Raw genomic sequence first — 27,038 nt, forward strand, 5'->3', positions numbered from 1 at the left:
GATGAACACTTCCAATCTAGCAACAGAAAGTCTGTAAATACCAAGAAGGCTGTCTATACGTGGAGCTTAGGAGTGGGAAAGTTCAAATGTAGTATGTGTGAATCTACACCAGACAAAATCCTTGTAATAATTTTTCAAAATGCTTCTAATGTGAATGTTGCCACTGAATCCCCCCTCCAGGCCACTGACACTGCAGGAAGTTTGCTGGCTAAGGTGAAAGGATTGGTCATCTTGACTGAAAACTGTGTCCCCATTCCAGTATATAAAGCAGCGTTATAGGTAGTATTGCATATGCCCAAAAGTCAAAGAAATATGTATTTCTTCAAACAAAACCATTACTCTGTGGAGTTGCCAAATCAAGGAACTGATCCTATGGACTCATGTGCATAACCTGTTCAGTTCTAGTGCAGTGGAGCACCAGTCTAAAACAGTGGAGCTGAATGGGAGCTAAAATTGCTGGTCAAATGGTAATGTGGAGTATCCTGCGTTTTAGGAGTTTAGAACTCTTGATAAGGAGAGTACAATACAACAAAGATCTTGGTTCATGCCACTTATATAATTGAATTTGTTTGTTGAAGGCAGAGAGTATTCATAGTACTAAACTATGTCTTCATCTTCACAAAGTAACTGTCACCTTTTTTATGCTTAAGGGGAAGGTGAACTCTGTTATGTGCAGCCTTCAAGTGTGTTTAGTTAGGACCATATCTTTTTAAATAATTGCATCTCCAAGTAGTAGTATGTTTTGTGGGTTTTTTCATTTGTGTGTTTTTACAGTCAATGAAAAGGCACCTGAGTCTTTTATCTGATACTGTTTAGTTCCAGGTTTTGAAGCCTGATCAGACCTTCTTCCCATTTCAAATATGTGCTAACTTGAAACAGAGCATCCTGACTCCGGCATGTTGTCAACATTCTGTATTTACAGTATATGGATTATAAGTGGGTTGGAAAATTGTGTGTGCACAGCAGGCAAGTTTCCAATGCTTTTTTTTTTTATTTCAGAACTGAATTCGTTTCAGGAGGACAGGGAGCACTCCTACATATTTTCCTGTAATGACTGTTTACCTATGGATTGCATTACTGCACTAAAATTTCTGTTTTATAAGAAGACTGTCTTTTCCTTTACAAATATACTTGTTTTATGTATTGTGTGCCCATTGCAGTGCCACTTTTGACTGGGTGCTCCTAACACTATCCCAGATGAGAATTAGCTCTTTCTTTTAGTGTCCTCCACAAATTCTTCACGGAATTGCAATAGATGATTCTTGTGGAATTCAGGAGGCTTCATTGCACATGCAATATTAGTCTTTGGTTTGACAATAGAATACTTCATACCACTAGAGACTGGCAAGAGGGAAATAAACTTGCCTCCTTCTGTGTGTGTTTCTTGCAGAAGTCGTTGCTGCTAACACTTGGGAGTTCTAGTTAGCGGCTTGTGAGAGTTGCCTGGTTTGTGGAAATCACATGTTCCAGAACTGCTTTTTCTGATTTAATGATTCTAGGAGAATGGTAGGCAAGAAAGCTGGGAAGTAAATGAGAAGTATGTTTACTTCAGAGCTGTTTAATTGGCACAGTTGTACCAGCAGAGTCCTTCAGGCAAGTTGTGGTTCTAGGGAAGATATTTACTTGTCTTTGGAGCAGAACGCACCATCTGAAAGCTGCCAAAAGACAGTTCTGAAAGCTGCACTCTGGCCTTTTAGCCAAGACAGGAGTGCTTAGTGTTGCACTCAGGCTACCTCATCCCCTAGCAGTGCACAAAATAATAACTCTCATTTTGTACGAACTTCCTAGGAAGCTGTGTGATAGATGGAGAAACAATGGACTGCTGAACATACTAATCTTTCATGTTAGATCACTGACAATGTCTTTCACTTTTATAAGCTGTTTAATTTGTCCATCAGGCAGACTGGTGGATGGAAACAAACTACATTTATATCTAGCATGGTGAATAGCAAGAATGACCCTGGCAATTTTCTGTAGTGCTAAGGGTGATTAATTGTGCATGTAGATCAACAAATCCTCTTTGAGTTACAGCAGTCATCAAGCCACCTGCAGGATACATATAACCTGACTAAGGGAAATCCTGGTAGATACTTATCTTTTACTGTACTATTTGGTACAGAATTCCTGTCTGTAAAGCTAATGCTAAGAAAACTGCTGCTGCCATGGAGGTGAGAGTGTTCAGCTTTCACCATCAGCCTCAATGAAAGAGCAGGGCCATGCATCTGAAAGGCGGGTTTCTCTGACACCTGCCTGGGAGAACTGTTCCATGTTTGGGTTGTGAGTTAAACTGCAGTAGACAGTAAGGTGGTCTGAAAAGGTGAATTTGTATATGTCCGTGGAAGTAAATGGAAAGAGTTGAGGGACCCCATCCAGAAACATTTTTACTCTAAACCCATGTTGTGAGTGCTTATTTATTTCTGAAGTGTCAAATTACTTCGAGTTCCCTATTTTTTCTGGGTTTTTTCTTGGTGATTTTTTTTTGTTTGTTTTTCTAATCCACGTATAGGGATGCTTAATTTGCTGAAAGTCCCAAAGTTTGTATTTATATTATGAATATTATTCACATTGTGATGTCTGATTTGTTTTTTAGCAGTAGTTTAGTTTATGTTAATTGCAATCTGCTGTGTCTGAGAATTGAAAAGGTATTTGTTGCATGGATAAATACAAATGATAAATCAAAAGCATAGTGTTATGGGTGTCTGCAGCCTTGGCTACAGTTAGTGCTTAGAACGAATGTTTTACTGGGTGTTAGCCCCCAAAAGAAAGTGAAGTAATAGGAAAGTCTTCGCACTGGAGATGGCAAGCCCGTGAAGAGCTGTTAACATACACAAAAAAGAGCATAAGGTTGTGCTCAACTCTGGTTTGTAGCATATACTCAGTTCTCAATGTCACATTTCTGCCCTGTGTTCTTTTTTAAGTATCCAAGACTTCTACACTTCATACTGCACCGAATTTGCAAAGTCTTTTGTCAGCTAGTAATTTATGTCAAATATGGCAAATGGAATACATTTAAGCAGAAAAGTAGACTTGGTGTCCCCATTAGTGTATTTGTGCCACTTCTGTCAACAAATTATTAACAAATGCGACTACATAGGAGCATAATGACCTACTAAGGTGATTAAAGCTGAGATAGGGGAAAACATTTCGTAGTGATAAACAATGTCTGGAAGCAGAGCAGCAGCTTTCTCCTGGGTAGTCAGGTCACAGATGTTTTTTAAAGGCTTCGCTTTTTAAAAATCTCATTAGAACTGGTTATAATCTATAATTATTTAGGGACTATTAGGGCTTCACAAGTTCAGCACCAAACTTCTTCATGACAGTGTAAAGGACCTTTCTGTATGAATACAACCTTATAAAATTCAGGCAGTTGGAGGATTTAGGACAAGTTAAACAAGTTAAAATTGAAACTCCTAAAATGTCATGTGTATGTGTCTCCTTGAATTGTTGTCTGTTGTAGCTGCTTATGCATCTGACCTTCTCAAGGCTGTTACTTTGTTTCTAGTTTGCATGGTGTGCTGCAAAGTCCATTGAGAAGACTGAGTAGTTGATCCTCACGTGGAGGCTCTTTAAATGCGGTGCTGCCCTAGATTATCGTTGTGAAAGAAGAAATGGAGATGCCAGGAAACTGCACAAAAAGGCAAACTCCTGTGAAATCCTTCAGGACTCGGGACTAAACAGTTCATCAATGTTTTTCCTGCAAAATTTCTTCTAGTGCCTAGCTGCACTTCTGTAAAGGCCCTGTGCTTGGGTTAGGATCAGGATTTTGGGGGTGCTCAGGTAGAAGAGAGTTTTAAGTTGTGTCTGCTTTTGTGCTGTAAAAGGTTTTCTACAGAGAGAAAAACTTATTTGTTGATGTAACAAAAAATTCTGCTAAGGCTGGAAATTTGTAAGGCAATGGGTTTAAAATTTGGCTTCCCTTCTTTCTCATCCTGACAACATTTCAAATGACTTTTTTTTTTCTAGCAAATAACAAATGACCCTTGTGACTGTGTAATTAGCTACACCTTCTCCTCCCTTCCTTTTACGGAGTTTCTTTTCCAGTAGCACAACCCTGCTAGGAGCAATACTAGATGGTGGTGCTGTTCTGCTCATCATCAGGTGGTAGGCTGTTTTTGCTGTTCCTCCTCTGCAGTGCCAGTGCTATGTCCAGTTCTCTCAGCTGCTTCAGGAAGCCCCGGTTTGGCAAGATGCAGCGGTGTCTTGACACTTGCTCAATGGCATCCACTACTGTCATGTCCTTGTAAATCATCAGGTAAGCCAAGACCAGTGTGGCTGAGCGGCTGCGCCCCATGGCGCAGTGAACCAGAACCTTGTCTGTGGGAACAAAGAGAAATGGTGCAGAGGTGACACTGGGTAATCCTTTTCTTTGACAGTTAAGGTTTCTGTAGTGCCCCTGCTCTGTTTGATGGTTTGAATATCCTTACCAGCATTTTATAAGGCCTGGCTTTTCACATGTGAGAAAACCAAGGCTGTAAATCTTATGGTAGTAACTGAACAGTGTTTACAGTAGAGATGATCCATTTAATCCTAAACTAAATATCTTTTTATTTGTGAATAAAGCTTGCAGAGAAGGCCTAGGGGCTGCAGCCTTGTGTTAAGTAACATAGCAAGCCCTCCTGCAGCCTAATCTTACATGCCTCACAGACAGCGTGTATGGAATTCTGTGTTTGGGAATAATGAACAAAGCACAAGGGTGTGGGAGGATTTGGTATGCTATCACACCCTCCTTCCATGAGGGTAAATGGGTGCATGTGGGATACCTTTCTCAGTTCTACTAGCTAGACACAAAAAATAACCCAACTTGATTTTGTTTAGTTGTTCTGACAATAATGTGCTTTGAGATCTAGGTTGCATCACTTCATGCTCATTTTTGAGGGCAGAGGATAAGAAAGGCCATAGCCATATAACCAGGGGGTATAAAGAAACCACCTCTTACACTGTAGAAAAGCTTCTGTAGAAATCTCTGGCTAATCACCCTGTTGTGTTGAAGGAAAGTAATGTTTCATCCCCACCACCACCCCCGGTCGTCTCTGAGTGTTCTAATATGATCATCTCCTTGTGGTAGGAGCCTGTCTTGTATCCTGTGAATGCAGTGTTTGCCAATAGTTTTCATCTCGGGATAAATGTGCCTTGAGGTTTAGCTTTGTGAAATTGCCTGGTTTAGCTTGGGGCTTCTGGAGACAGAAAGCCCTTGGCTTTGGATATAGCAAGGTTGTAAGTTAAAGTGGAACCTTTGTGTTTGCAGTGTCTGTGGGAGGTGAAGGAAGAAAACAGTAAGTGGTTCAGGTCTGATTGACAGGTTTTGAAACACTTCAAAAGATTTCCAAAAATGATTCAAAGCCCTTGAGGGGGTCTCACAAAGGGTTGAATTGCTGAAGGAAGTAGATTTGGAGCATTCTCTCTAACACCCTGCTAAGCAATTGCCACAGGAGAAAAAAATACTATCGAGGCCAGTAATAGTTTATCTCTGTCAGCTGTGCCTAGTGAGAAGGGTTGGGTGCAAAGCCATGACTCCTGCTGATTAACTCCTTTACTTCCAGGCACAAGAGGATGTCTTGGCACAAGTAGCATTGATGTGTAATGGATGCATCAAGAACTGCCAACGTTAGAGGATTAATGGTTACAGTCTGCATCCTAATCCCAGCAGATAGTCTTAGAGGCATCTTGGCAAAATTCCAGTCCTTCTGATAACTAGAAGTGCCTCTTCCTCTCCTGGAAAATTACAATCCCTCCTATTATTACTGCAAATATTTAAAATGGATGAAAACTCATTTGTTGAGCCCTTCAGTGCTTCTTGTTAGAGCTGCCCACCTTGTAAATGGGTTGCTGTTGAGGTGATAAAATATATGACAGGACAAGGAATGCTTTGCATTGTGTGGGTGGCAAATGCAAGGGATCTAGGAGAAAAGGTAGTTTTATATTTTTAACAAAGTCAAAAAATGGCTGTAGAATTTTCTGAAATGTCTGCTGATTTGAGGAAAAGTGTGTCCTTTGCTGTGTGTGAATAGTCAAGACCTGGCTGCCTGTTACAGCAAAACACTGATAGTCTTCTGCAGAGCCACATCCTTCTGTACTGTTTTGTGTTCTCTTTTATTCTAATGCAAAGACCACTTTGAACTCTTCCTAGAAGGGAGTCTGTTCTTGCATATTCGGACCACTTACATCCTTCAAGGTGTGCCTGAATGTCCAGGATCAGTGCATGGAGACAGGTCTGCTGAGCAGTGACAGGTCCCCTGAACTACTTTATTCACTTGACTTGCGTTTATGTTTCTTGAAAATTTGTCTATCTAGATGCAGCACAGATGGAGCCATGAATGTTGAGGTGTCTTTGGTCAAATGCCTGGGGTCTTTGTATCTCTCTCACAGGTTTCTTCTCACTTTTTTTTTGTCTCTGTCTTTAATGTATTTTTCCCATGACATGTTCACATGAAGTGAAAATGCCATTCCCCTCCACATCTCGAGGAACTAAAATTATGATGGAATGAGTACTAAATCTGTAGCATAATAGGGAACCTTATAGCCTCTTAGAATAATGTCTTCCTTTCATGTTAGTCAGGCCTTACACACTGAAAATACTGCTCTGATCAAGGAATTTCTTCACCATTATGAGGAGTTTGAATATTAACTCAGTTACTGCATTAGGACTGTGTTTTGTCAGCATCCAAATTGCCAAGCTTTCCTGTCTGTTACAGAAAGAGAGAGCCTTCTTCATTTAAATGACAACTTATTTCAACAACTTTGGCTGTTGAGCATCTTCCCAGAAGAAATAATTGTATGAAGACATCTATTCCATTAATTTGGTCACTTGACTGGCTGAAGGTCACACCCCAAACAATGTAATACAGGTGAAGTAAATTCATTAGTACATACATTCTGGTCACATAAACTGAAACTTTTTTCTCTGCCCCCTTTGCACTTTCTACATTTGTTTAGTTCTAACACAGTGCAGCAAAGCAGTGCAATGATGTTACTGGTCGGAAGCATTTAGTACCACATACTGAAGTCCCATGTCATCACCACTGGAGCTAATGGTTTGGTTATTTAGTATAAAATCTTGTTAAGGAATCTGAATGCTCTTAGTCCAGAAGGTGCACACAAATGGCTTGTTCATTAGGTACGTGAAATGCAGAACACCTTTCTCCACTCGATGTGCACCAAAAATAATGCATTTATGTTGTTGGAGGAGAGCCCTAGTTGCCTCTGTCTTTTCTCTCTGAGATGCATCAGTCCACTCCTCAGTCTAGCTTCCAGAGACATTCTGTTTGGTACATGTATATTGGAAGGCCATTGTCATGCTTTTAAACCTCAGTGTCTCCCTGGGCTATGCATAGTGTCTTTGTGTATGTCCTTGGCTGGGATAAGAGATATGCATATGTATAGTGTACTTTTCCCTCATGAGAAAGTTGAGCTTCCTTTTTCTTTATGAGTATTAGAGTAATTCTTTATTTTACTGATCTCCATCAGAAATGATCGTAGCTGTCTGTCTTGTTCAAAGGCCAGTGAATGTGGCAGGCACTGCATAGGTACAGAAATTATTGCAGTTGGTTGTATCTACATTTTTGTTTCGTAGTTCATCCAGTCATTTTTGGATTTGGTTTCATGTTTCAGTGCTGCCCTGGTGCTTGATGCTGTCTCAGAACCTCCAGGACTTTGTTGTGGTTTTGAAACAAAAAGGTTAATACCCCACCCACCCCCTTCTCATCCTTTCCTCCCACAATATTTATTGGGGTGCAAGGGTTTTTTTCTAGCCCTTGCTGCTTCCCTTGTACTTGTTCCTGTACCTCACTACAGCAGATAAAGGTCGTACAGGAACAGGAGGGTGGTAGGAATGAGAAAGCCTGCATTTCTTATTCCAGCTGCTCCAGTCTGCTACTGACCTCTGACCTCCAGCCTTGGCTAGACACAGGTGCATGTTAGTTATCCACTCCTTTCCAAAGGCAGTGCTTCAGACACACTTTTTTTGAAATGCCAGGTACCTTTCTTCACAAGCAAGTAAGCTCCTAAAGCAGTTTCTCTTGCTATTAGGACTTTGATTTTTAAAACAGATCTGCTTTCAAGGTTTTCTCCTGAACAAGGGAAGGTACTGTTGCTGTGGACTGTACTTGCTGAAAGGGTAGAATTGTAAAGACCTGGCTGGCTATTGGAAGCTAGTCAGGTAGTAGCTGGCTGCAGCTGAGCTAAACAGGCAAGAACAGAAGCTGACATAAGGCTGGAAACTTGTTATCTGACCCTCTGATATTAAGGTCTCTATGTCAGCAGGAAAGTAAGTTTCTCAACTGGTTTCTGGTAAAACATACTGTAGAGATTTTTATTTTTTTTAACAAGTATGTGGGGGAAAGGAGTAAGAGTAATACTGAAAGTCAGTGTGAGGCCTAGGCTGCAGCACCTCAGTGTTCTGATAGAACACTGCTGGAGACCAGCATATAATGAATTGTAGTAATCAAACTGAGAAATTACAAAGACTTCAATGAAATGTTTCTAGATTACTGCTGTCAGAGCTGTTTTGGTTCCCTGCTGCTTGGAAGATGGCAGAGAGATAATTGTTATAGGTTGGGGTAGATCTGGTGGCCAGGTAGGAAGGGTGGTTTCTATATTTACAGAGTGAATCTAACGCTGCAGAGCATGAAGCTGTGGAGTGACAGCATGGGATCTGTGAGAGCACTTGTGTTCTACTCCCACCACTAATATTCATTAAACCTTTCTTAATAGGGATAATTTGAGGAAAAGACAGCTAATTCATGGTACCTATGCAATTTCCAGTTGTCTCTGATATGTTTATGAAGGAGTCAAAACAACAAGAAGTCTCTATCAGAAGGGCACCTTGATTCAAGCTTGAAGAGGACTTCTATTAAAGTGTTTGGTAAGGGGCTCTTGGGCTAGTATTATTGAGAAAGGTAATTATATCACCAACTTGTCTTAAACTGGTTCCCTGCGATTAGTTTTATAGACTCTCTTGGACTGTATGGGACTTGTTTTATTCCCACAAGGTGAGATGCTGTGGAACTATGCTTTTAATCAGATGGAATAAGTGTTGTATTATGTTTAACCATTTGCAGCACCCGCCTTACTTCTTTCATCCTGAAGCGCATTATCAATGAATTTAGAGGCTGAATAAAAGAACTGGCTGAGGTTGAAAGTGGGGAGATCATCTGCTTCCACTCCATGGTACTCCACAGCCATGTTGTGATAATATTCTGGTCCTGTGTCCACGTTCCGCTGACCGTGGGCCGCGTTGAGGATGTGGGTGAATCCTGCCTTCTCCAGGCTGTAGCGATCCAACGCAGTTTTTCTGTTAAAACAAAAGCTGTCCTGTAAATCAAGAAGCTTCTTACTCAGCAAGCTAGAAAATAAATTTAAGAAAACCTCAGATTTGGTAGGTTCTAAACGTTAACAAAACTGATAATGCTGAAGCAACGCATCATTTACCGTTTTAAAAATCTTAATATACTGTCATTTGGAGTGAATAATATTTCTGGAGTTCATAACTATGTCTCCCAGGTCCTTAGAGCACGTTTAAAATGAATTTATTTTCCTGTTGCCTTTGTAATGTAGGTGATACTGGCTTCTATCTGTGATATAGAAATAAACTACAGAAAGAAATAGAATGAATTATTTAAAGTCATAAAAGCAAATTAGTGGCAGAACTTGAAATATGGCCCATGAATGCTGTTTTCCCCTTCTGTCCCATCAATTGATATTGCAGAACTAATAAAGAGTCAGTAATATATGAGTAGTAAAATCATCTGGGACTCAAAAAGAAGCTCTTCTTCCTCAAAAGAAGTTACCAAGATTTTGTCCCATTTCTTTAAAAAATAAACAAAATTGAAAAAAACTTCACTCTTCTGTGAACACTTTACTGTGATGTTTGGTCAAACCAGAAGTCTAAAGCAAAGACAACTAGATACAAAGATTTGTTCTTGTCCTCTCTTCCCTTGAACAAGGGAAGTCGAAGAGGAGAGAAAATCCTAGATTTTTGTGTGCTTGATACCCACTCTAAGTGCTTGCCAGCAGGAGGAAATTGCTCAAAAAATACAGTTTGTGGAAAGGCATGTGAAAACTTTATCTGTTCCATTACAGAAAGCTTTTGGGTTTGGAAAGTTTTGCTCTAAAAAAGCTGTCAACTTTCATTAGTGCCTAGGAAAACTGCTAAGCTTTTTCCAAAAAAAAACTCGAACCAAAAAAAAACAAAGCAAAAAACCTAGACTTTATTCTGTTAATGTATTTTCATGTAACTACTGCATGATGTGAAACAGCATGATGTCATAAGTCTCCTCTACAATCATGTAAAAGGTAAATAAAAACTCCAATTAGTGTGGTGATGCCTGCCTCATAAGCTTAGTAGACTCTGGAGGACAGAGAAGCAGCAGCATCTTGCTGCCAGTGCTGTGCCTTGCCACCTTCACATCATGTTAAATAATGCTTACTCCTTCCCCTTGTGCTGAGGGATGGACAGTATTTAAAATTAAACAGGTTCAATGTCCTGGCTGAAGAGTAAGGTTGCAGTGAATGACTACAAGTCTTTGTTTTGATGTACTTGAGGTGAGTTACAGTTCCTGCTTTCAAAGCAAATCACATTTTGTTTTGCCTGCCTGATGCTGAAACAGAGAAAACATGTTCTTCGTTCAGCAAACTTGGCCCAAAGCATGTATCCAACAAACTGTAAGGCTGATGGCTTCACGTCAGACATATGTGCTCAACTGGAACACCTGCAAGTGGAGACCTGCATGCTGAGTAGCAAGTAGGACTGCAGAGGAGTTGGGGTCAGTAGAAAAAGAAAGATTTTGGACAGTAGATACTACCAGACCTTGGCTTCTGCAGGCATTCTCAGGCTAATAAATAGCATTTGAATTAAGTGATGAAGTTGTTCTAAGCAAGGACATCATCAAACAGCAGGTTGCGTGACAATGATTAACATTTGACACTTGTATTTCTATGAAATCAAATTTTTCTGTTTCCTTGATTGGAGATTGCCTTTTGACACAGTGGGTACAACTAATGCATTTATTTATGACAGTCACACTTACAGTCGTGTTCTGTGTCTTAGGATCTCATTTTTCAGCATTTGGTGGTGCCTGTGTTCCAGTGAGTTTTCAGAAAGAAAGGATACTGTTTGTCAGTAACTTGCATAAGCAGTCCGCTCAGCAGGGTCAAGCTCCAGGGAATTTCCCCTGCCACCTCCCAGTCTTGCTTGGAGCTGCATTCTGTGAATTTGAAGCCCAGGATGGCATGAATGCTACTCCTTTTTATTTCATCAACTAAAGGCAAAGGAGTTTGGTGTTCATTTTGCACCACAAATGCATTAAGCTGTTGTTTTGCACTTGACCTGTTGGAGTTTAGGAGTATGCACATGGTTATTCTGTTAGCTTCCTGTGTTTCCCATGACTTGGGCTGGAAATGGAATCAGAAGCAGCAATGGATTAACCTTGAATGTTGATGCAAAAAGTCAATTATAAATGGTCAGGTGTAACTAAGTCATCTTCTGCGAAATAATTTTTTTAAGCAAACTACAGGCGTACCAAGGAAATACTTGGGAGGTTTTCTACTCCCCTGTCTTGGGCACTGAAGCATTTATGCTATTTTCCTCAATGCTTGAGAATTTTAAACTGTCATCTGCTTGCTAATTTTGCTTGATATGCAAACTGATACAGCAATACCCTTTGGACTGAATGGAACCTTACCCAATGGAGTTGATTTCTTTATAATATGGACCCACATTTTCTTCTTTCTACTGACACAGCTAATCTGAAAAACTACCAAAAAAATGAAGGCTCAATGCTGAGCTCTCAAATCTGTTAAGTTCTCCACATTTTCACTGGAATAGCTGTCACTTGAACTGTATGTAGGTGTTGTAGAACCTGTAAGTGGAGCAGGGTCAGTATAGGTCCTGTGGGCTTGTGCATCTACGGGCTGAGCTATTGCATGCAATCTGTAAAGGCACCTTTCTTACAGCAGATACCCTGGACAGTTTTATCTATGAAAAGCTTTTCCTAAGGTTTCTAATATATAATGTTGTGTAGACATATGAAGAAACAGTTGTTGTGTAATAGAAAATAGGGTTCATTGGACTGCAAGAGGTGCTTGTCTTGGGCTTTAGAATCTGCGTCTTTTGAAGAAAGCTGAAGTGACACTTAGTCTTTGTCAAGAGCAAGAGTACTTAATTTCAAACGTAATTTGGAGATTAGAAAGCACTTTATGCTGTTTCTTCTTTCACTCCATTCCCCCAGTCTTGCATTGGATAATCATATTTTCATAAAAGATCTCACTGCAGTTCTGTGAAAATTTTTGCTTTTTTTTTTCTTTTTGTAAAATACTTCCCCCCAAAACTAGGCAAAGAGCACAGCTGGACCACTGCTTGTCATACTGGCTTAGGTTTGTCTCCTTTTTAATTCCATCAGCCATCTTTGTACTTTGATCATAAACATTACCAGGCAGAGGTGGCCTGTGCTGAGACCCTGACACTGCCATAATATAGGCAGTTAAACTTGAGGTCATGCTGGGTCTGCAATCTGTTGATTGCCAGTTAACAGAGAGTGGGAAACAGGCTGTAAAGCCCTCATAGGGGGGACCTGTATGCCTGTAAATGGAAACGTTACTGTGCCCCTAACATGCTTGCTTGGACTGGCTTCAGCCATCAGTGAGCTCTGGCTTTGTGTGGAGGACTGGCTTGCTTTCCAAGCTGGGCTGACTCTGGAGTGTAGATGCCACAGTCGAAGCATCCCTCTATCTGTACACTGTAATCAGAGCCTGTGGGGGATTTTTGTGTTTTATCATGCGTGGTACTTCTGGTTACACCCCAAGGAGAGGGGAATGCATTTGGTCTTCCTTGCAGTTTATTACTTTGCCTGAGGTATCAGTATTTTAGGGGGAGGGGAAGAATAAATCATGCATAAATACCTGAAAATATCCAATTGGTTGAAGCTTCTAATAGCATAGGATCATTCATCATAGGATCATAGGGGTACTAGATTCATATACTTTATTGGAGGATTTATAACTTGGTTTTTAATTCACTTTCAACTAGAAATGGCACAGATTTTTTTCCTGCAGTTGGCTCACTGCTAGAGTGTAATAGTCATGCTAACAATATTTTTCTTTTCCCCTCCTTGAGTGCTGCTGTTTCCTGTTAAATTGCAATTAATGCTTTACTTTTTGTGATTATGGTTGAATTTTAAGTAGCCATTATAAAGAAGAGTTTGTTACAAATGCCAGTGTAGGTGAAACCATAAGCACTTGACTGCTCTTGCAATTGTTTTCATTTTGTGTATCTCCACCATCTGTGCTATTAGCACTTGATTTCCTTTTACATGGTGCAACTGTGGTCTCCAGTGTCTGCCTTGAATGTGTTCCTGTGCAGGGAAGGTGAAGTGTGGCACTGGGAGATAACAGTGAAAATTTCAGTATAATTCAGTTTAGTAAGAGATGAGCTGGGAGATTGGTCCCATGTAAAAGCTCATCAGCTCCTCAGTTCGGAGCACATACACTTATACTGAAAGTTAAGCATACCCAGAAGTCCTTTTCTCTATGTTAAGCAAAAGTTCAGTGCTTTGCTGACTCAGACCCTCCATTATGGACTCATAAACATGTTTTTAAAGTTCTGATGCAAGGGGGAGTACTTTGATGCAGGAGTGCCACCTAAATGGTGAAAATTTGAGATAAAATCACTTTCACATAGGGATATATTGATACTGTGGACTCAACGAGAGGGAAAACTGACCCAAAGAAAAGTGTCATCCATTTTCAGATTATCCCCAAAACACTATTTATAACTCTTGGGTTGTGCAAGGGCAAGTAAAGGGCTTGTCAAGGACTTTCTGGGCCTGCTGTCAGTTTTAAGGCTAAAATTCATAGTATTAGTACATAGCGCTGCAGCAAACTCTGCCTTCTCCTGGAAGCAACAATGTAAGTAGTTGTAACAGGAAAAAACAATGCTTTCTTTCACTGCTGTCTCCACTGTACCAAATCCCTTCTGTCTCTTTCCAAAAATACTGTCATAACAAGCTTTAGTCCCAGTTGTTTTCATCAGAAAGTTGCCCAAAACAATGGAGTGGGAAGAGAGGGGAAAACAACCTGCAGGCACTGCAGTCTGCACCTCCACATGAGTATGTTAAAAGCAGCTAACAAAGGGAAGAGAAGATGGCTCATGAAAACAAGAGTGCACCTAAGGGAAGTGAACTAATCCTCCAAAATGCTTCATGAGGGTGTGGGCAGAGCAGCTCCTTCCACAGGTAAGTCAGCACCTTACGGCTGGTACTGGTCAGCCTGATGAATAGTGTGTTTATAAACTCAAGTAGAGTCAAGTCTCTTAAACCTCCTGCAAAGGTTGTGCAATGCAAACATGTTTCAGTATAGACTGTTAAAGCCACAGATTGTCGTGACCCAGATTGACAAAACACAAGGAAATATGAGGCAACATGTTACTAGGAGAGAAATCATCTCTCTCAAACTTTTCCATTTTCTTAAATGCTGAAGGAAAGCTCTATGCAGGATGATAATTTACCAGATGGTCAGTGTCAGAAAGAAGCTTCCTGAATATAGGCAATATTGACACTTTCTTAAGAAAATCTGGCAGTTCTCCCTCCTGAGGAGAGATGTTGAGAATTTCCAATAATACTGACCCAATTTTCTTTGGTAACTCCAGCACTAAGGGAGTCTAGAGATAGCACAGCATTGTATCCCCTTTTCCTTCTGAGGTGTTGCTCCGTTTCTGTGGATACCTCCTGTTCAGTGTGAATTAGAAGAATTTTTAGGTACTGCTGAAAATACTGAACAGGATCTTCAGAATATGTGGTAGAGAAAGATTTCGTAGTTCATTTTCCTCTAGCCCCAAATGGTCAATGTCGTTTTTTTAAGTGATACAACCTAGATACCGGAAATAGTTCTCTGCAAAGGCTCTAAGCACATGTTGTAGTCAGTCAGTTCCGGGTCTTGACTTCAGTCACTCATCAAGTGTTAGAAATCACCTACAGACAGACGTGTTCTGTGGGAAGGTGTTACCTCTCTTGGAAACCATTAGAGCTTTGAGGTTGATGGTCCAGTGTTACAGATCTGATTTTCTGGATTGTTAAACTGCTGTTACAATTGGCAGATTCTCCTACTAACAGAGTTGAAACTATGTCCTCCAGAGTGTTGTTATAATCTAAATCTGCATGCATTCCTATTTTTATATGATGAATACTGGTGTAGGTGAGAGGAGTTGGGAATACTAAATGGTGGGAGGTAACTGTTTCCTACCCTGAGCAAACCCTATCTGTTTCCTCATAGGTTAATGTAAATTGTCTTTCTACGTAGTCATTTGGAAAAAGCCATGTTGTATTGCTTTTCTGCAGAGGGGTAAGAGAAGAGAATGAATGTGTTTAGTGTTTAGTTATTATTCTTAATTATCATACACTTCAATTTGTAGATTTGAGTTACTTATGTGTCTTGTTAAACCTCACCAGCATTTGGTCTCAAGACCATGAGCCTGGGGCAAGCACAGACTGTAGCTTTCATGAAGTGCAAGCTCAGTTCAGCTGTGTAGCCAGAAAATTATTTTTCCTACTTAACTGGTAGAGAATTAGACTCCAGAAGACTTCTTTTCCTCTGGGAGTATTTTGAGAATGTAGGAAGAACTGAAAATGTGATCAGGCCTTAAATCCTAAGGAGATCTAGTGGATGGTTAAGAGGAAAACAAATTCTTGGGATGTCTTTGTTTTCAACTGAAATGCTTTTTGAGCTTCAGAAGTGTGGAACTCTGAACATCATCTCAGGAAATAAGGCCATCACTGAAGAGCTGCAAGGAGAAACTACAAGATGCATAACTGGAGGAGATTTTCTAGGTGATTGGGGTGGACCAAGCAGGTTTGGGATTAGCCAGTAAAACTGCCTGTGCAAGTAACCAGGTGACCAGTGAAAAAAAAAGGAGCAAGACAAAACTGGTTTTTAACCCTTTAGAAGGCTTCTAGATATAAAGAGACACATAAGCACTAATCCTGATAGCAGCTGAATAGAAATCTTGGCAAAATGTGTTTTATTCCTATCACTGGGCTGTCTCATACAAGTTCCAGTGTTTGGTCTTTAAAAGTCCTTGGAACTTGCTGGAGGAAAATTTCAATTGGAGCTGAACACAGCATGTTGTATTTTGAGGCTTTGATTATTCTGGGTCTGACAGGCTCATGGAGATTTCATTGCCTCTGGGCAACATCTGCAGCGAAGCCTTGTAACAAAAGGATTGAGTGGCCTCACAGGGCTCCCTGATAGCCTGTATTGCATTAGAAGGAAGATGTGTTTACGTAGTCAGGGTAATTAATTAGCATTTCCATAAGCAGTCACAAGTCCTGTTAACCTTGTAAATGCAGGAGGCAAGAATGAAGCCCAGATGTGAAGGCTCACTTGATTTTGTTGATGAATTCCTCTAAATTCTTTCAAGATCAACCTTAATTTAGCATGGCTAAAGATGCAAATACCCCCAACATCTGTTAGTGTCTCTGTGGCAGCTCTTTGGCCACCAGTGCTCCAGCTAGATCTGAAAATAAAGCAATAAAAAACCTCCTGCCATACTGAAGGGGTAAGCTGTTGGTCAGAAGTCCGATGTGGAACTGACTGAGGAAAGATAGAGATCAACTGCTTCAAATCAAATTTTAGTTATGGTAATGACAAGCTGCACCTTTTCTGCACACCAGTTCTCATCTCACATTTTCTCCCATGCCAAATTTGCCTTTACCTGGCTGACAGCAGTTGTTCTCTTTTAGGGAGTCCCATTTTCTGGTGAAGTTTTATTTCCCTCCACCTGCTCCCCTCTTGTTTTTTCTTCTCTATTGGATTTCTCATTCTTTTAGCTTGTCATGTGGGGGACTTGTTTCCCCTTGAAGCACCACTGTTTTTGCTCCTGACTTAAGATCAGTCTTCTGCAGAACTATACTGCACAGCATAAGTGAATGAAGCCCCGAGTACTTCTCAAGAAGCTTGTATTTGTGTTCCTCTTGTCAGTTTGTACGAAGTGCCAGGTGTGTGCTGTACTCAGAATTGCACCTCCTAGCACTTATCACATGACAAGGTGTCACAAGCCACTGCTACAGGAAGGATTACAGAAAAGAGTCAGTGACTGGTGTCCTGGGCAGAGAGACTGACTCCTTTTCTTTTTAAATCTCTTTGCTCAGAGGGCACAGCTATAACTTCATCACAAATATAAGAGGGAAGTTCTTCTAACAGCTTCATTCAGAATAATTCTGCTGGTAATTCTGAATGTACATTCCAGAAGAGGCTGTTCTTTATTGTGAATCTTGAGTTAGAAATGTCTAAAAGAGAGGCGGGGTAGGATGTGGAGAAGAAAACTAGACCTCCCTTTATTTGGTTCGTGAATCATTTGGCCAGGCTGTTGCCATGGCTTAATTTTTCTATCCCACACCACACTCCCACCCCCACCTCTAAAAGTGGGAGCCTTGGCTTGGTCCGAGCCCAGAACTTGTGTCTTTCTGTTGCCTCTGGCACCACAGAAATAATTGGTGGATGATATTAGGAGTCTTGTAACTTTCAAAGCTGTATATCTTTCCTCTTTTATAAGCTGGCAACAGATGAATTTTAGGGCCTTTTAAAAATTATTGAGAACTTTGGAGCCAGTGGGGCTCCTGCTTGTGCCTTTCAGTGATGATGTAAAATAAGTATCATGTTAGCACAGGGTGTAGAGGAAAATGGGAATTGGACCAATAATGCCTAAGGGGTAAGAAAAGCTCTCTTGCTCTGCTCAGGGTTTGGGTTGGGGGATTTTCTTATGGCATGTCTCCCTGCTGCAGCAGTCTCTGCTTGTTGGAATAGGCTGTTTCTAGTTTAGTCCTGTGCTCAGCAGAACTAAGTCTGTTTTGTGGGTTTGGTTTTTTCCCAAATCACACTTGGTCTGATCAGTGAGATATATCTCTGCAGCTCTGCCTTCCACAGAATTCTCTTTGTTTTAATCTCTTGAGCAATTTGGAAATGCAGAGTGTTCCATGTACACAAGCACAGGCTTGGAAATGCAGAAATACCACTGCAGGATGAGCTGTCTCTTTATTTTCAAGCATTCCTTTTTTGGCCTAAACCAACCTAAGGTGTGGTCCAACACATCTAGGCCATGCTCTTCTGTCAATGTAACTGTGGAATGACTTTTGTTCAGAGATAAATGACAAATTACTCCTTGAAATGAACCATTTAAAAATGGATCACAATGAGCTTCGACCTTTGCAGCCTACACTGGTGCTACAACCAGTCCTGTTACTCTGCCTTTAACAGCAGACCCAGCCACACTTAACCTGTGCTTTCGTGTGGCAGCAGCAGACACCGTGTGCCTGTGTCAGTCAGGGCCGTGCTGGGCTCTGATTGCTCTGCTGAACTCTGGCGTCTGTCAGGAGCTCAAAACACCTTGCTCTGGTGGTGAGCTGTGCTCACTACAGCTTAGTCAGCTCCTGTTAGAGGAGATGTACTATGAACACTTACTCATTTGCTATGTAGAGAATTCCTAGGAGCACTTACTCATCTCCTATGTAGAGGTTGGGCCAGACTTCATTGACATGAGTGTACTTCGGGCATCCCTTCCAGAGGAGTCGCTCCAGTTCAAATGCCCCTGGGGTACAGTAGTCCCCTTCGGGATCCACTTTGATTGCTGTGTACGCATTTTTCTTTGCAGCACTCCAACTTCCTGATGACATTTTGTCCATGGAGTAGTGTCCTCAGGATGTGCAAGAAACTGGAATGCAACCAAAACAAATCATTAACCTGAGGAAGCACAAAGCAAGTGATTTCTGCTCCAGCTGTGTGGTATTGGGAGCAGCACTGACCAGGTGTGGCTGAGCTGCACGTTGTGTGAGATGGATGAACGTGCTCTGTGGCAAACACAGACTTGTCCCAAGATTTCTGCCTTCCCTGGACTAGGCAAGGAATGTGTTGTTGGTTGAGCTCACCAGCAATGGGAAAAAAAGCCAAAGGTTTGTGATTACTGAATTTCAGTCTCCACTGGGAATTTCCTTTCTGGAAAATCCACTAGTAAGAGTTTGGTAGGTCTAACAGCTAGGGCCTAGAGCACCTAGGGGAACCAAGTGGGGATTTTTTTTTTTGTTTTAATCATTAAGAATCCTCTAAAAGCTTGTCCTTTATGTGATTTTTCAGCAAAACAGGGAGATGAAATGTCTATTTCAGTGAATGGTGAGTGTACGTGTTCTATTCTTTTCTCCTCTTCTTTTTCCTATGTTGCCAGCTACAAACTTTCCTGTCATCTACATCTCTGTGTGGACTCTGTCTTGTTTCTCCTACTGGACTCCCTGAAGTCTTAGGGGAGCAGTTGCTCATGTCTCTTACTCTCTTGAAGGGAGAGGTTGAACATCATGATTCTGTAGGAGACTCGTAACAAGATGTGGAGTTTGGGTTGGTCTTATGAAGTGTGGAAGTACAGCCTGCCAAAAATCCACCTACCTTGTAGGCCACAAATCCTGTAGTGGCTCCCAAAATTTTTTTGTGTTGGCTGCTGGACATTTGTGTCCTTTTAATTCAAAAAATCTGGCTAATGCTGTCATGTAGCTATTGTAGAGCTCTCCTGAAAGCAGGATGACCATTTTTAACTGACATCCCACATACCCGTGGGGTTTGTTTGCTCAGTTTGGGCTCTTTTGTGCCTGTCATGTTCTGTTTCTCTGCAAAACCTGAAAAAGCCGAATGATTCCTGTTTTCCTACTGCAAAGCCGTGCAAGATTGTGGAGTCAGTTTTTGTTTGGCAAGTGTACACCTTTGTTCAAAAATTGGCTTGCTTTCACTGGCAAGAGGATCTGTGTTTTAGCCAAGCTTCCTAAAACATGATGATGATGTTTAGCTAAGTGGTCCTCTGTTGAGGTTTGTAAAGGGCTCTGAGAATTCCATCCTCTAGCAAATTTATGTTGGGCTTGGTCTTACATGTCCATGGCATAGCACCAAGTCCCTTCTCTCTGCCCCCAGTAGCCATGCCCTGGGAGAGCCTTTTCCCCTCTCATCCCAGAATTATGCTAATTTTAAGTGCAGAGTCATTATTACTGTAGATGCTAGACTGTCAGAGATACAAATCTAATACAGTCTGACTTTGGGAGTGATTAGGCTATTATCTAAAATTTGATAAGAACTGTTATTTGTCTGGTAAGGAATTATCTTAACTGAGGGCCTGTTGCTTTAATGCTAAAGGACTGACTAGTTTTATTCATAGCTCCATAAAATGGGAGGGGAGGAAAGGAAAGCAAAAAAGCAATGTAATCAGTAGTCATAGTCCTCCGTGGCCACAGCACATTGATTTGTTGCACCTCAGAACAGGACAATTACATCTGCAGAGGATCGTTTGTGGTGCTGTAACACCAGTGCAGTTTGAAGCTGGGTTAGCTCTCTGAAAGTTAGACCACTGCTGAGAAATGCTTGTTTCTGTCTGTCCTGGGAAGCCATATGCTCCCTGAACTTTCAAGTACGCTGGGTTCTTTTATGCCTTGCCAATGTTATCTGCTGCCGGGATTTTTAAATTGAGTTAGAGCACAGGAAAACATCAGTTGAAATTCCTCTAATAAAACATGTATTTCAGATTTGACTCCAGACTAAGAAAGAAGTAACAGAGTTTAAATAAGAGGAGAGGAAGAGGGGGGGAAAGGGTCTGGTTTGCTGCTTGAACTCTGGAATTAATTGCCATGAAGTATTTCATTGGGGCAGAAGGACAGAGGGGCATGTGTGTTTCCAGGAATCAAACATGTGTAACCTCATATCTTACTGGTTGTTCTGTGTAAACCAAACAGAGCTAAAGAAAAACTATTCCCTGGCCCAGCCCTCTTAGAATAAAAAGTGAAAAGTAGATTGGATTTTTTGGGGGGTGGTTGTTCTTAATGCTGTTTGTGGGTAAGCCCAGGCAGGGAAAGATCAGATTTCTTTTGCAGACCTCTGGGGTGGGGAGACCATCCTTGCAGAGTGTTCACTCAGTGCAGTCAGATGGCAGAGAGATTGCAGGAATACCTCTGCACAGACTTGTTGGAGCAGGCCTCCACCCCTTGTGGTGCTTCATTTGGGCTAAAATCCTCTGCATTATACATGAGTTAGTGCAGGCTAAATGATGTACCAGCACAGCTTTCCTGTACAGACTTGGCAGTCCCTTCATGGCACTGCACTGTGTTGGAGACATGCAACCTTAGATATGAAAACTCTCTGGAGGAGGGACTGTCTTTGTGTCCTGTGCATAAAGAGCCCTGCTTGCTCCAGGAAGTGCTGCTCCAGCACAGGATAGAACAGCCTTTTTGTTTCGTGGGAGAGGGATGAAGAGCAAAGTCAGCCAGACAGGTTCTCCTCAGCGGGAATGTTTGAGCCCGACTTCAGGGTGTGTAGTGGGGAACAGAGCCCTGCACCTGGGCCAGGAGTTCCCTTCCAGGGGAGGCAGGGCAATCCACAGCTCATCCCACTCTTTCCCTGTGCCCAAGCCACAGCTTCTCTCCTCCTCTGCTGGGTTATGCCAAGGCCAGGCTGTGTGAGCTGCTGGGGCCGGACTGTTCCCCCTCTGTGCCCACCCTGTGGTGGCTGGTCAGCAGTTGAGTGCTGAGTCCCCCCTGTGAGATTTTGCCTCTGAGATTTTGCCTGCTGAGCCCGACATCCTGTGGGTTCTGCCGCTCATTCCAGGGAGTGCCTGGAATCCCAAGCTGCCAGTGCTGTCATGGACTTCAGTGTATTATCAGAACAAGGATGATAAAAATTCAGTCATCTGCATTTTTATACCCTAATCTTTCTCTTCATAAATAAGACCAAAGTGCATGTTATCTAATAAATTTTATTTGTTAATCATTTGGATGGCTGGAATATTTCTCCCCCTTGGGTTATATGTATATAAATGAAAATATTGTTAGTGATTTCACAAAATGGTAATTCAGAATAATGGAGAGTTAATCCTCTTTTCATTAGTGAGCCACTTCAGGACATACACTGTGGCAAATTACACTGCATTTTAAGTCATTTTCAAGTGCTGTGCACTAGAAAAAAAACCATTAAACTAGTTTTGCATTGATAGAAGTAATTGTGTGGCTAATTTGGATAAGCAGCATGCATTAGGCACAGCAAAGGAATCTCTTCTTTATGTTCACTATCCACTCTACAGCTGCCAGATGGAATTTCTTATACAGCTCTTTAGCATTTTTTTATTTTATTTTTAACAAAACAGGGAGGGAGGGGAGAAAGTGGAAGAGGGGGGAAAAAAAAGGAAAGTCTGCCAGTTTATCTGCTGTTTAATTCAGAGCATGAACACAGTCTAGTGGCTGGAGCAGTGATATGGCAGTGAAAGATTTCCCTTCTGCACCATTTGGAGTCTCTTGAACTATTCAAATTAACTCAAAATTTCCAGTAAAACCCTGGGAAGTCACAGAATGTATGGCCCATTTTCAAATTTCTTCAACAGGAGAGATGTGCAACCCCACCACAAAATTTGTAGGGAGTTACTTAATGCTTTTGGACATGTCAGTCATGAGCTCTACAGTTTGGTAATCCCACAGATGATGAAGGAAAACTATGCTTTATGTCTAGAGGTGAATGTCAGAGCTTTGGTGGTGGTGTGCACATTTTTAATGCTGGTTTTCCACATGTAGTGGAAGTTTCTGACTACTTTGAGACTGAAAGCTATAAGTCATTAGCTACATAACAAAATACTATGTTTCTTAATATTTTTGGCTCAACGGGCTGTGCAAGCCCTAGTGCTGTGTATAAAGATGCCAAACAATTTGGCAAGATTTATGCCTGGGAGTTAAGATCCAAGTTAGCTGTGGAGACTTAAAAAGAAAAGAAAAAAAGCAGACATGTACAGACAAGGATTGCATTTGCCCTTGCCCTCTGCAAGGGCCTATATACCCTCTGCCTTTCCTTTCTGCACCCCTCCCTGGGCCAGGGGTGCCTCCATCACTGCTGTTATCCCAAGCATATGTACTCTGGCTGCCAACTTGTGCCTGTATTTGTATGCCTGAAGCTACAGCTCTTCAGTAAGGTCAGAGCCCAGTGGCATTGGTAAAAATATGCAATGAGAGAGGCTAGACTAGTAAAGAAGGGGAATTAAAATAGAGACAGAAGACAATTTCCCTCACTCTTCCCTTCAGAAGTATTAGCTGTTCTGGCTTGCCTGGCATAGGGCTTCCTTGCTTTAATGCGAGCTTCAGTCCATATTTATATAGCAGAATAGTTTAGATTCTTTGCCACTCATGTTTCCTGCTCTGGGAAGTTCCCCCAGCCTATATGACATCCATCACCTGTGCGAGTGGGGCTTTTGATGGTGGCTTTATTAAAAAAATAAGTATTTCGTGTGCACAAGTGTACCAGCCGTGGTTTTGTAGTTTTGTACTCAGTTATCTAAAAGCTACTTCTCCCTGAAAGTGCCAAGCAATCACAAATTTATCTGGTTAAGCTGGGAAGTGAAGGTTTTCAGCATTTAGCAAACACGTAAATATATAACCTGTTTGTAAATGTGGAGGCAGATGTTAATCTTGTTCCCATTTTGATACTTTCAGATTTTACTTCCTACCTCTTTCCTCGTGTCAGCTCTGAAAAAGGAGTGGAGCTGCGGCATCTTCAGGAGTGTTTTTTCCAAGATGCCAAAGGAGGGAAAGAAAATAATGAAAGCAGCCTGGCTGTGAGTTCTGAGCCTTCCATGAGAAAGTAATGACATATCCACCAGACCTGATACCACATCAGTGCCGTGGGAGATTAACTTGGTGCCCTTGAAATTAATCGGCTGTTTGACCCTCAAGTCCAGGGACCAAAATAGTTCATCTACTGCCATGAACACTAAATTAGACAGAAGAACAAAACAGTGGGAAAAAACACCCTGTAATTTTGATTGAGAAATTATTTTTGTGCACAAAGAGCTTGTAACTAAGAAGTGATTCTCATTTTCTTTTCTGATGTTGCACGGAGAGCTTATTTATTTGAATGTTTTTATTTATCATGTAGAATTCAACACCACTGCTATCAGAGGACATCTGTTTTTCAAGGATTCAAAACTGAGACCTTCTTGCCTTCCAGACAACTGCAAAAATAGTTTTTATTTTTATTTATTTACTTCCTTCTTTCAGTTTAATAACTATCTCAGATAAGACTTTCATGGAGATACAGTGTCTGTACCAAATGTGTACAAGAGGGAAGTACCCAGGAGAAGATAAGGATGGAGAATACCAGTTCTTCCACACTTCTAAAAATGTGTGCAAAAGGCTTGAATCCAGTTTAGTAACCTGTCTCCAGGTAAGCACTTGCTTGGTGCTGAATGCAGACAAAAGTCCGATCTGATAACTGAGGGTCTTCAGAAACAGTGAAGGAGGATCTACTGAGCAAGTACTTGAATTTTTAAGAAATGTCCCATTCTTCCATTTCCAGCCCACATGTCAGACACCACCTTTCAGGGTGAAGAAGTGCTCACCATTTTTGAGTATGACTAAGCAGAGGGCTGGTTTATACACTGGGAATTTTTCACAGAAGCCAGTGCACATGCTGTCTGGAGTGCAGGGTTTGCACTTTGGAGGAAGGTTAACAGTGCTTTGGTTTCTAAGCTTTTCGTGACTCAAAGTACATCAGTTGAGCTGAGAGCTGGTCAGCTGCAGTAACAAAAGCTTGTGTTGTTGAATGATTTAATTAAATGAATTTAAAGTGGTGCTCCCTGATATGCCATCCCCATGATGTGTTGCTCAAGACTCCCAAGGCTGGCACAGCCATGGAGAGCTGTGTGCTTTCCTGTGTAACCTGACACTTGCTACACCCCAGGGCAGTGCAGTGAGCTGTGGAGCTGCAAAGGTTCCTTGGGTGCATTTTGGGGTTGGTGGGTTTTTGGGAGTTTTCCCTAACTCTAGGCCAAAAAGGTTACTTTTTTTTCCAAACAACTCTTGGGACAGAGGAGAAGTCCTCAAAAAATATCATTCTCTGAAAGACCCCTAAAAGAATTAAGCAAATTCAAAACTGGAACTCCATGGGTACCTGCAGTATACTTAACAAAAGAATAACGCGATCCTCTGTTCCCTATTCCTGTGCTGGTCTTCACTAAAATTCATTTACTTCAGTTCCTTTATTTTACCCCTGCATTCTTATGCTTAAAGCATTTGGGGACTGTAAAATAGTTCATCCAATGCATTAGTCTTTAAACAGTTGAAAACCAGGAGAATCACATCCTCTGTGCAAGTATTTCCCAGACCCTCCTGCTGTAAATATTCAAAACTAACTAGTTATTTCAATGAATTTCTAAGCCACTGATTACTTTAAAAACTTATTTTTGCCCTCATTCTTTAGTTGACTGGACTGGTTAATTTAAAACAGATTAAACCGAAATTTCATTAAATATTGTGAGACTGTCCAATGAAACTTAAAACACACCGTCATCTGAGAGAATTGCAATTCAATTGGAAAAGTTAGATTTGACTGGAGGGTGGAGTAATTATTGAAGAATGGGCAGAATATTCTGGGGCAGATCACAGATGTTACAAATCTTAAATTGCGTTTTTATTCCTAGGTTTTAAAATGAAATTGTCTCTAAAACAAATACCCTTTTGGTAACTAATTACTGAATTCTTAAAGCGATTCCTGTAACAGGATAAATTTGGTTTTCTAAAATCATAAATTACACTTTCGAAAACTTTTTGACTCTGTAATAGGTTTTTTTTCCTCTGCAAAAAGTTTATGAAGTTAATAGATACCTTGGAAAGTTTTCCAGCTCTCAGTCCTCTCTCTGGTCTACTAAACTAGGTTATAAAAGCAAGAAAAGGAGCACAAGAAGTACAGCAAAAAACATATATTGCTCAGTCTTACCTGTAAGTTTAGGTGGGAGCTGTAGGTAAGTGGGTCCTGTGAAGTGCAGCAGAACGACAAAAGAAACCTTACTAACTTTGCAACTAGAGTCTATTTTTAGAAGAGGATTTGCTGACTCTGACCTTGAGTGCTACTCACTCCAAATGACGATCTTTACATCTGCTGGTAAAACTATTCCCTGATGTGACCTGAAACATTAAACCTGGCATTTTAGTTACCTAGTCTTGGTATGACTAAGATAATATGTTGCCTGCATGTTGACTATAATAAAACAAAACTCATCTTTTATCTTGTCCCCTTGTCAAGCCCAATGCTCTGTTTACCGCTGCATGTGGGTGAAGAGCATTGCACTGCTGTTTCCTGTCATGCTGTGCACAAGTGGTTTGGCACTGGCACAACAATGGGCAATGGGAGAGGTGGCATCCTGACAAGGACCTCATCTCTTGCACGTGCACCACCAGAGAGCCATCTTTCCCTGCCTTCTGTCTTGGTTTTCTTCAGTGCCAACACTCTGGGTATCCATCTGACTTATGAAATGCCTTTCTCTGCTTAGAAAGCAACCTGGCGCTCAGCCCTGCTCAGTTCTGGTGACATGAACATAGCTTGCCAAAAAGAGGCAGAGGTACACTCTCCCACCTTTGAAAATTTCTCTGCTTCACTAGAAGGGTTTCCTGAAAAGCTGTGCACCTTCCTTTTGAAGAAAGCCGAAAACTTTCTCTGGTAAGTCACAGCCAGATTTATCAAAGTTCACATCTGGGTTCCCTGGTGTCCTCTTCCATGGCAGTACTTGGTTTGCTGCAAGAGTGGTGACCTTCATGGCCCACAGGAATTGGTGATCACATGTGACAGTATCCTCTTGCCTGGGCATTTGTTGTGCAGCAAACCATGTCCCAGAGCTGCCCACTCAGACAACAGCATTAGGAGTAATGAGATTTTGGGGCTGTTGGAGCTAGGCTTGCAATGACATAAGAGAACCAGCTGTCACATGAGTATTGGTATTTCCTAAGGAAAATTCTTCAGATCCATTGCCTTCTGCCTAGGAGCGGGGAAAGGAGTCAAGGAGACCAGTCAGGGCAAGCATGTAATACTGGGAAGTACCCCACTGATCTCTGGACATGCTTGCCTTCTGTTGAGATGATCATTGTGGAAATTATCTGCCTCAGCAGACCTGCCTGCACTGCTTGCATATCTTTCTGGTTCACAGTGCTCTCTACTCTCACTGCAGGGTCTGCAAAAAGCAGCCAACTCTTGATGAAAACCTACTGTGGAACTTTTTTAAT

At 41.4% G+C, this 27,038-nt stretch overlaps 1 protein-coding gene across 1 annotated transcript; it reads right to left on the bottom strand.

Annotated features, from left to right (window-relative positions):
* Positions 1-4,066: 4,066 nt before the first annotated feature.
* Positions 4,067-25,778, bottom strand: DUSP29 (dual specificity phosphatase 29). Its single transcript, XM_071563679.1, has 4 exons — positions 25,759-25,778; positions 18,481-18,694; positions 9,069-9,289; positions 4,067-4,314 (listed from the first exon to the last, which is right to left on the bottom strand). The coding sequence occupies exons 2-4, from the start codon at positions 18,663-18,665 to the stop codon at positions 4,067-4,069; spliced, it is 654 nt and encodes a 217-aa protein (XP_071419780.1). The 5' UTR covers positions 18,666-18,694; positions 25,759-25,778.
* Between the last annotated feature and the right edge of the window lie 1,260 nt (positions 25,779-27,038).

Source organism: Pithys albifrons, chromosome 9, assembly GCF_047495875.1.
Source record: "Pithys albifrons albifrons isolate INPA30051 chromosome 9, PitAlb_v1, whole genome shotgun sequence".
In the NCBI taxonomy this organism is placed as follows: Eukaryota; Metazoa; Chordata; class Aves; order Passeriformes; family Thamnophilidae; genus Pithys; species Pithys albifrons.